Here is an 11,306-nt window from a genome sequence, read left to right as displayed (position 1 = left end):
TACTCGTGCGTAGCCAGGAAGATAAATACGATTTCCATTTATTAGACCAGTGATACTCAACCTCAGGCCCGCGGGACCATTATGACTGGCCCACCAATGAAAATCTGAAAAAAAGAAAAAAAAAATCTGGAAAATGAAATAAAAATAAATAAATCTGAATGAAGTTATCTTTAATTACATTATTATAAGTAATACTATTAGAGTTGTACTATTACTCGAACGAAAATAAAAGCTTGGGGGGGGGGGGGGGGGGGAGATGCAATGCAAATGAAAGACATATACTGTGTATCCCTATTCCCTGACATAATTTTATAGCTAAACGGACAGAATTCTATTTTATTTGAATGATGAAACCCAGCTGCCATTAATAGATGGAAATGGAAATGGAAATTGCGGAAATGGTGGAAATGGAAATTGCGGAAATGCAGAAATGGAAATTGCGGAAATGGTGGAAATGGAAATTGAGGAAATTGCGGAAATAGCAATTGAAAGAGAGAAGTTATCAAGTATCATTAATGTCGTAATTTTATCTACTGGCCCCTGGCCCCTTGCCATTTTTGTAATGTGGCCCACAGGTAAATCTATTTGAGTATCCCTGTATTAGACCATAAAAGTTTCATCTGGGAACATGGCTGGCAGTCTTTGTCATTTAACAATGTACTTGTTTGAAAGATTTTTATAGATTGTATAGATTAATATAATTTGGTTTTTATATTTTGCATTCGTTACTGTTGTATCTATTCGTGTTATATACTGTAATTAAAAAACACATGGTACATAAGGAAAACCTTTATTTACAAATGACCACAAAAGTTTCATGGTTCCAGTCTCAGAGCTAAAACATTTATCAAATTAGGTTCAGAAGTCATTTATATAAAAATTTACAGTACAATTGTTTTACTCAACAATAAACCCATAATTTAATCCCTTGGAAATAAACTTAAAAATTGTGCTTAAGAGACAAATTGGACATTCCAAACAAACGGCTTAATCTGAAAATACAGCAATATTTTACAAGACCTCATAAACATATCTGCCAGTACAAAAAAAAAGGAAAAAAATCTATTTCTAACTGACAGTACCATGAACCACAATTTCACAATGTAAGCATTATTAAATAACATAAACTTAACATCTTTCAGTCACAGCATTTCTTTTTGGGCCAATGTTTTCGTCACAGAAAACAAACAGCATCTATTTTCTTTAAATCAAACAAACTCCTGAACTGATTTGCGCAACTTAAAAAATAAAAATATGTACAGCGTTTTGACCTGAAGTAGTATTGGATAAGGCACAAGGAGAGAGCAGACACAAAAAAAACAAAAAGAAAACAAATTTACAGCAAAACAATTAACCCCTACAGCTAGATCAACCCTCCCTCCCTGATACACTTCTTTATGAACCGTTATCAGCTCCAAAGTGTTTTAACAGTAGTACACACTGAACTCCATAAAAGCTCCAAGGTTTGCATTGAGAAAGAATACACACATCAGTGTATAACGTTGATATCTAAACGTAGTTTGCCCAACAGAAAACCCAATTTCACAGCTATACAACTCATGCAAAATTTATACTACATCATATGATGGAGTCCCGCACCAAAAGTAGTAGATCTATAAGCTTATAGATCCGATATTTTCCTTGCAGGACACCTTTGTACGACTTAAAAAGGTCTTTACACACACACAGTCCAAAAATGCATCACCGAATGTTTTTGCAGCAAGCAGTTTATTTCGTTTGATGCTCGATTCATAGGTTGATGCTTTTATTCGCGATGAAAAAACCTCGTTTCGGAAAAAAGTTAACAGATATGTCACCTTATCAGAACACAATATTGACATTCTGTGTGGATGTACTCACACGAGTCACGACACCAAAGAACTGTTCAGTTAAACACCCTGGTGTGTACAGACCTTTAGTATAAATCAGGCTCCAGTCCTCAATAAAAGGGTTTGGAAAGTAATGCTCCATGGCCCCTTACTCAGTACTGAAAATAAATCATGGGGAGGTTGACCTTGAGGAAAAGCAGGCCCTCCATGTTTTCGAGTAAAGGCCTGGGCTGATTCAGGGCGCAGTTCATGCCGGCCGTGCTGAACAGAGTCTCCGGTTGGACGATGCTGGGAGGGCAGCCCATGTAGCGGGCGGCCACTTTGGCGAGTTCTGGCCACAGGAACTTTTTCATGTTCCAATAGTCGAGGGGGTCACAGCTTTGATCCAGAATGTCTTCCTCCAGGTACTCCAGCACCGTCAGCTCGGAGGATTTTGGCTTGTCTTCCTGCTTTATCTTTTGTCGGATGTCGGCCATGAGGGACCAGAGGTTGTCCTTGTTTGAGTTGGACGAGGCCGCGGTGGCCTCGCTGCACCCGTTGGGCAGCGGCGGCGGCAGGGGGGGCCTTGGTGGGACTGAGGTAGCTATGGACAGATCCAGTTCACGGATGAGGTCCTGCTTGCAGCGCTCGGCCTCCTCCTCCGTGAACAGTGACGTCTTGTACCGTGGGTCCAGCATGGTGGCCCAGGTGTACCGCGGGTCATGCAGCGTGGAGGACATCCTGCTCACCAGCGCCTCCTTCAGGGACTTGAGCATGTTGTCTATGCCCACGGTCTCGTCGAACAGCAGGTCGATCTTGCGGTTGAGGATGTGGATGAGGGGTATGACCTGTCCCAGGCTGGCCGTGCGGGTGCTCATCTCCCTGCACGCCACCTCGAAGGGCTTCAGTGCGTTGCAGACGGACAGCATCACCTCCCACTGGTCACAGCTGATCATTTCCCTGAAGTTGCACTCGATCGACATCTCGTCGATGGCTTTCTGCTGCTCCACCAGCCGCTCGAGCATTAGGAAGGATGTCCTCCACTTGGACGGCACGTCCTGGACCAGCTGGTTGTCGGGGAGCTGGTGGAGCCGCTGGAGCTCGGCGAGCTTCTCCTTGGCCCTCGCCGAGCGCTGCACGCGCTCACAGATCTTCCGCGCGATGCTCAGTAGGTTCTGCACCATCCGCTGGCTCTTTATGGCTTCGCTCACGATGAGGTCTATGGTGTGTCCGAAACACTGCACGACGACGTGCTCGCCGTCCTCCAGGGCGAGCCGGATGGCGTTGCCGTCCGTGACCGTGAAGCCCTTTCTCAGGCCCGACGAGGCGATCCACGAGTCCCACAGGTACTCCAGCTGCTTCTGGATGCTCAGCATGTCGTGGTCACAGTCGATCTGCGAGATGCTGAGCAGAGCCGAACAGTGGAAGTCCGGCTCCTGGCCCTGATGTCTGACGGCCGACTCGTACGAGGCCCAGTGAGCGGTGAGGGTCAGGTATTCCCTCGTCTGGCTGCTGACCCAAACGCTGGTTGTGAAGTGGACCATGCCGCCCTCGGCCTCCTTGAGGTGTGTGAGGACGACCTCCCTCACCCGTTCGTACATGTCCGGTATGGCAGTGCTGGTGAAATAAGAAGAGGGGGGCAGAGAATACTGAGGCTGGAGGTACTCTAGCAGTCTGTTCAGGCCCGTATTCTCCACCATGGCTGATGGCTGAAGATCCAGTGCAAGCATTTCTGCGATGAGTTTGGTGATTTTTTTGGCAACCGGGTGATGTTCGTCGAACCGCTCGACGATCTCCTCGAACGCGGAGGTTTCCATGAGTTCTTGTTTGACGTGAACTTCAGCAGACACAGGCACACCACCTGAGATACTATTGTTACTTTCAAGAATGTGTCCATGGAACCTCTGCATGTGCCTGAAGAGGCAGCTGGTGCCGAGGTTTGTAGTCTTTTTGCCTCGACTTATTGTGCGGCTACAGTGCAAACAGACCACCTTTGTGGGGTCAGTGGGCGAAATGGAAAAATGGTTCCACAGCTTTGACGTCTTTTTACTGAACACAGGCAACGGGTGTGGCTTTTTCTCACTGGCGGGGCTGTCAGTTTCTTTGGCTGAAACGGCTGCAGTGAGAGCAGTGTAGAGGTGAGGGGAGGGCTCCTTGTCATCGGCGCATTTTTGGTTTTTGAGGACGTCGGGGTGGCGCCTCATGAGGTGCCTCATAAGGCAGCTTGTTCCGAAGTCACCCCGCTTTCCCCGGCTGATGACGCAGGGGCAGTAGCGGCACAGTGCTTTGAGCTGGTCAACCGGCGAGACAATGAAATGGTGCCACACTTCGGATTTCACCCGTTTCATGATTTTCTTGTTCTGCTGGAAAACAGAATGCTCCTGACTGAGGCTGGGGCCCTCCGACAGATCACACGGTGAGGAGGTCAAAGGCGTGTGATCCTCCCCCTGAATGAGAAAGGAGAGATTGGGGGAGGAGTCCTGTCCTGAAAGGTTGAGGGCAGCGTCGGACAGCTCTTTCACCTCCATGCTCTCCTCTATGTTCTGGGGCAGTTCATCCGATATGGTTTCCGGTGAGGAAGAGGGGAGCGGGGATTCTTTTTTTATTTCCAGTGAGTCCTGCAAGAGTGTGCGGGAGAGGAGTGAGGGCGGGTTTGTGTAAGGTGGCGGAATGTGGTTGCCCTGTCCGTTTTCCTCGATAACCACCTCCTTGTGGGCCCGCCACATGTGACGAATGAGACAGCTCGTGCCCAGGTCTTTCCCGTTCTTACCCCGGCTGAATTCATTCATGCAGTGTATGCACACCGCTTTGGAGCTGTCAGCGGGCGACAGGTAGAAGTGTTTCCACACGGCGGATCTCCGACGTGAACTCGAACCTTTCGGGGTCCCGGGCAGGCGCTCGGGCCCCCCATCTGCTGCCTCCTCGCTGTTGATTTCATTGGAATGTGAGGTTGTGAGTGCGCCGCCGGGGCTGTCGTCGACGTTGTCACACAGATCGAGATTTGGCTCGACTTTGGGTACCGTTTCTTTGGATGATGGGTCTGTAATTTCAGCTGCTGAGGTGGACGGTAAAGTGTTCTTTGAGGCAGCAAGAGCGACAAGGCTGTTTGTGAGGTCTCCGTTTTTTGGTGAGCTTGGACAGGGAGGTATCAGTGACAATGGGGACCTGTCAAGACCTGTCAAGTTGTTTGAGGAGGCGTCTCCCGCGTCCTGCAACAGCACAGTAGGGTGAGCACGTCGCACGTGCCTCATCAGACAGCTCGTGCTCAGGTCTTTCTCGTTCTTGCCGCGGCTGAACTCTTTCATGCAGTATAAACAGATTGCTTTGGTACTGTCTCGTGGGGATATGCAGAAGTGGTTCCAGGCGGGGGACTTCTTCCTGGGGGTAGCGTGGCTCCTCATGGACGACAGCAGGCTCTGCGTGACGGCGTCCATGGCCACGTCGTACAGGGTGCTCGTGTAACCGCTCAGCATGTTGCTGTAGTCGTCGTTGTCTCGGGTGACAAACGGGCCCGGGAAGCTTTCAAACGGTAACCTTTCAAACGGCAGGCCTAACCTCTCGTCTTCTGGGGCTTCGGCCTCCATGCCATTTGTCTCCTCCTCCTCCTCCTCTTCCTCCTCCTCCTGTTTGATATGTATTGTTGCTTGGCGGTTTCCATTTTCGGACTGTTCATTCTCCATGCTCATTTTCACGTCAGTGTATATGCTTTTGTTTGAAAGAGCCGGAGAAGCCGGATGTGCGTCTTTCGTGTGTTCCGACTCCAATTGTCGCTCAACCTGAGAAGATAAATTGTGTGCTGCCCCCTCAATTGAAGGGCAGGTGTCGTTCACCAGTGTTACCGAGGGAGGGGGAGAGGACATCTCGCCCACAGTGTCGTGAGGGGCCACAGTGTAGGACTTGAACACGTAGCCGTCCTGGCCGTCGATTTTCAGACATGTGCCTTTCGCTTCCCTCTTCCTGCTCTCCACGGAGCTGCCAGGCTCAGTGATCATGTCCTCCTCGCTCACACGGGACACCTCTTCCTCGCCGTCCATGGTGTGGCAGCCGGAGGCTTTCGTTCCGGGAAATCAAGTTTGCTCTGTCAAACGTCGTCGTCTGTGATCCTTCCAGGAGTAGTCATGGGTGTTGCAGCTCTCAAGCGGCTGTCGTCATCGTGCGTGCGTGGCTGTCCAGAACGCAGGAAGCCCGTCTGTCCTTTTCCTCCATTTAGGATGGGAATGGTGTCTCCTCTCCTCACAGGACCTGCAGGGAGATCGAGAGAGAGAGAGAGAGAGAGAAGGGTTAAAAATAGTTGTGGAGCCTAAATCATTCACATCCAAACAATTGCCAGGAAGAATAGAGATACACTATGTTAACACACTATGTTGTGTTGTACCCGTGTACCAGAGGGGGCTTTGGAATAGTTAGGGTTACAAAGGGGAAATAGAGGGGAAAAGGATTTTTTTTTGTATAACTTAAACTTTGTAATGCTGACGTTTGTGTACAACACCCTTGAAAACAAAGTATTGCATTGTGGGTTTGAGCTGAGTGACCTTTTTAGATGTCAATCAATAAAGTCACCTTAATTCAAGTGGCAGATGCGAAAATTAAATGAAATATATTTTTAACATTTACGGTACACTATTACGAGGCGTGACCATATATGGAGGTGTGATGTCACGAGGCGTGACCATATATGGAGGCATGACTAACGGTGCAGATGCAGCTTTTCATAGTAAATGCGACCTACGGTTGCAACTCACAATCAGACCTCCCCCATGGGAGACCCAGAGAATATGTAAAGCTTACAGATTTATATCATAAAACAAGACTTTATATCAGGTCAAGTGGTATGTGATAAGTAAAACTATACTATGTTTTCCATTTCTTTTTTCCCCGTTTTTCCTCCAAGACAAACATGTAGTTGTTTGCTATTCTGCTATTCAACAACCATGTTAACGAACTCATGTCCCAAAGACATGCTCAAGCGTGTTGGCTGTAACTACAGTGTTCCGACTGTGGAGGAACTTCATGACACCAGAGTGAAAAAAGCAGTAACCCTACATGACCTTCCTGCCTGAGAGCCACACCTGCAAACAGGACCCGTTGTAGATCACCATTCGAAATATGTCCAAAATGTGTCATGTTTTTCTGTATATTGTGGGAATGGAAAGTATATATTTAACATACGTATGCGTTTATGTTTTATTCTTCTTTATAACAATCCAGTGTGGCAGGATGGTGTCTCAGAGAGACTCTCTATGTCTCTCACCCGGTTGTCGTGCTATGTGATTTGAGACACTGCCTAAGTAAATTGTGCAGCCTTTAATGGCACATTAACCAACTTATTGTATTTTCCCAATCCCGATAGGGATTGGAGCAGTGAGTGGGATTATGGGATGTATGGGGCGGGTCATCCAAGCATGGATTAATTACGTTACAAATTTTTATCAAATTATAATAATTTCACAATTTAATTAACTCAGTTGTTTTGACACACACAACCTATTTTTCAAGGTAAACAAAATGTCTTAACCACTTAAGCTCTATTTATTTATCCATTAAGACCTGAGGCCGATTCTACAAACCGATTCTACAAACAAAAGACACAGACATTATATGGATTTGGCTCAATAATACATAACAGTCAGACTTGACCAATAGCTTTCAAGCTGTATGCTGAAACCGACCATTTTTAAATTAAATAGACAAGCGGGCGCTCGGGTGGCACAGTGGTAAAGTCTCTGCACACCACCACGGAGGTTGTGGGTTCGAATCCAATGTGGTGCAACCGGCACTGGCTTTGTGTCTGTGTGAACACAGGTGGCCCATGCTCGCGGGAGGGAAGCCCGGCAGGGAGGGTGACATTTGTCACTGCATATATTCCTACAACCTGGGGCGGCACCTGTCGGCAGGGAGTGTTGGGCTCTACGATGTCCTCCTGGTGGGGGATCCTCACTGGCATTTGAGTCAGTAGGATACAACAGCAGTGACCACATAGAAATGTGTGTGAGGAGGAACTAATTGGCATAACGAAGTCCTAAATTGGGGATAAAAAGGGGGTAACCACCCACCGCTGCCAAATCAATGACGTCAGTGTTCATGGCCATAAATGAACAACATACACACAAACATTGGGACATCATCAGACGCTAACCAGGTCGCACCAACGTTGTGTAAAAGTGAGTCCTGAGCAAGACACTTAACCCCCAACTGCTCCATGGGTTATTTATTAATAACACCTGCTCCGAATAGTTATGACGGGTTAAATGCAGGACAAATTTCATGTTATGTGCAGCAGTGACAAAATAATGACCCAGAGCTTGTAGATATGCTATGTTCACCGAAAGTTTGACTAACATTCCCACTGAATGTGGTTAATAACCAGAACATTGTATGTTCACAGAAGGTTTTCCTATTAAAACATTCCTAGAATGTGGTAAACCAGAACATTGTACCATCTGTCCACAGTTTGTCTAACAATGGCGACACACAAATAGACAATGCAGAAGATGCATGCCATTTCATCATATGGCACTGATAACACCCAATCATCATTAGCGATAATAATAGGATTTTGCCATAACCGTGCAGCCCTAATACAAACACAAGATGTAGTTAATATCTAATATAATATAAACTCTTTATTAAAGGTTATTTTGGTTCAAATGTCTTTACACACACACACACACGATCATCAATTTAGACCATACTGTACATAGCAGTGTAGTAAGATATAGTACAGCATTGTGTGAAATGCTCATCACAAATCTGAACCAAAACATCTTGAATTAGCTAAATCCAATATATCCACCCAGCAATCAAAAACCACATTTTGCATTTTACTATGAAACAGTCCAGCATTATAGTGGCACATATTATAAATATGTACATGATAGATCACTAAACACCATTAGCCTATTTGATTACTTGGATCCGCCAGTTTCTGAATCTTTATTATTATTATTAACGTATGTTTAATTATTAGAGGATCCACCAGTTATATTATCATATTATTAATAATGTATTTACGTAGTTTTAACATTAGTGACTGTTGACTGCATTGCATTGAGTTGCATGAAATGTGCTATATACAGTTTGATTTCATTTGATATGATTAGATTTATTTTCTGATTAGTCCTTTGACCCCTAACCAATATTTTGTTGCGTCTCAGTGATCATCATTAAAGACAGGTCTGGTCGGTCTGGTTAACCAGTACCCACAAGCCCTATATAAGTCGGCTATTTGTTTAGTTATATTTTTAAAGAAAGATACAAATAAAAAGATGTAGAACAAACTTTAGAAAAACGGTTACAGATGTCCTGTAACCACTTTCACCCATGTTCTGGGTGAAAGTCGTTAATTATTATTCATATTATTAACAGTGATGGTGGTTGTTGTGTTCCGGGTTTGTGTGCCTGGCTGCTGGCTGAAGAAGCAGCATCGAGGTGTGGAGAGGACAACAGCACTACAGCAGAGATCCATACACTGTCTATACACACGCACGGTGCCTGTGCAGTGTGCACACGCGCACGGTTAAAAAAAACACCATGGTATCAGACATTAAAAAAACACCCCAAACAATCATTCACATTTTTCTTAGCCTGGGTTAATAAAGCTTCACGGCCAGATAAAGAGAGAGGGGCTTGATATTAGGGTGGCTATCTTCACAGAGCTAACTAGCTTAGCCTAATGCTAACTAAAGTCCTTACACACAAAACAAGACCCGGGGTTTAACCCGTTAATCTGTCACAAACATGACCCGAACAAACAGCCAAAACCCGCTGATGATTAATCGCACCAAAAGAGGCCAACGATTCCCGTCCACATACAACCACATAATGGGTTCGGGGGTTCTGGGTCTGGTCTGGTCCAGGTCGGAACACAAGGCCACACACATACACACACACACCGGACATACAGAAGCTAACCTGGCGAGGCAGCAGCAGAACCCCACTGAACCACACAGAGCAGATCTGGACCAGACCAGTACTGAGAACAGCCCGGCGCGACGACCTCCCGGTGCCGTCTAACGACCCCAGAACCGTGGATGTGGACATTCATACATACGTACCGTGATGTGATCCGGTCGGACCACCGGGGTTTGGCTCCTAAACGGTTAAAATATGACACATTTGATTGATCCAGCGAGGAGGAGGAGGAGGAGGGGGGTTTCACTTTGTTGCTTTGTCTCTGTGCGTGAAAACTGGCTGCCTGCTGGAGAGATTCACGTTCTGACGTTACTGGAGACTGTGCGTCAAGTTGCACGCAGCGGGGCGCCGACACACCGGAAATGGCTCCTCAAAAATAAAACAAATTGTGTAAACCTAGAAGGATTGATTGATTGATTGATTGATTGATTGATTGATTGATTGATTGATTGAAATTTGTATTAACAGTAATATCGAGATAATAGATAGAAAGTTACAGTTCAACGAAAGTACAGGTCAATACAAAATCTGCTAAGAGGATAAAACCAGAAAAAGCACTAAGACTTGTCTAGCCTACATCAGGGTCCTCCATTTTCAATTCATCAGAACATTTAAAGATACATAGGCTACACTTCTATGCAAAAATTATAATCATATAATATACACAGTTATAAAAGTAGGGGAAACTGTAGTAGGCGGCGTAGACCTATAGAAAAATGGGGGGGGGGACAACTTTTCCCTTTCATATTGGTCCTCAGACTCCTCACTAATGCTCATGATAAAATGGTACAATGTTTTCTACTTGATGCTGTTGTAGACACTTCAGAAACCTGCTATACCAAGATTGTATTAATATGAGAACAACAATGGCTTTCATTCTAGCATGCTAACTTTCCAGGATTCCCCATTGAATATGTCACCGGTAGACAGGTTTCTGAAATGTCCGCATCCTTCCTCTGCGACACAGACCAAGAAAAAATAAGAAATATATAATGATGAGCATTAGTGTGGACTGTGGAGTCTGTGGAGTGTGGACCAATTAGTATATGAAGATACATTGCAAATGGGTGAAGTGGTCCTTCTGGATGGACAGGAGTCAGAGGAAGATGCAGGAAACTGATGATCTGCTGTGGCGACCCCATTGGGAATTAGCCAAAAGAAGATGACAAATGTAAGTTTTAGTTTTTATTTGTATTTCGACTTCAATACCAGTCTATAACGTTGTTACTTTACTTCTAGCTCTTTATTGACTATAATAATACTATCATGCACTTGTGCATAGTATTTAGCCATTTTAAGAAGAAAAAAGAAAAAGAGGTTTAATTAGGCTACTTTTCCATTCAATATCGCTACACTATAATAAATAATGACCATGTATTTGCCAGAGAATCACTGTGTTTACTTATTTAAATTATATCCATATTCATATTCATACATTGAAATATTATATGAATGTATCTTATTTTTAAGTGAACTTGTCTTTCCGGTGGTGTTGTGGTCCGACTCTAGCTCAAGGTCTAGCTGTGGCTGACTTGACGCATTTTGGTCTTTGGTGAAAACAGCGTCGGACGGAAGGAACGCGTATTG

The 11,306-nt window shown here is 45.3% G+C and overlaps 1 protein-coding gene across 1 annotated transcript; it reads right to left on the bottom strand.

Moving 5' to 3' along the window:
- Positions 1 to 290: 290 nt before the first annotated feature.
- Positions 291 to 10,003, bottom strand: zbed4 (zinc finger, BED-type containing 4). The gene is made up of 2 exons (XM_080757400.1): positions 9,863 to 10,003; positions 291 to 6,050 (listed from the first exon to the last, which is right to left on the bottom strand). Exon 2 carries the CDS (start codon positions 5,840 to 5,842, stop codon positions 1,982 to 1,984), a length of 3,861 nt encoding a protein of 1,286 aa, XP_080613526.1. The 5' UTR covers positions 5,843 to 6,050; positions 9,863 to 10,003; the 3' UTR covers positions 291 to 1,981.
- Positions 10,004 to 11,306: the final 1,303 nt, after the last annotated feature.

Source organism: Protomyctophum bolini (assembly GCF_963924005.1).
Source record: "Protomyctophum bolini genome assembly, chromosome: 23".
Lineage (NCBI taxonomy): Eukaryota > Metazoa > Chordata > Actinopteri > Myctophiformes > Myctophidae > Protomyctophum > Protomyctophum bolini.
This window is presented reverse-complemented; position numbering and strand designations above follow the sequence as displayed.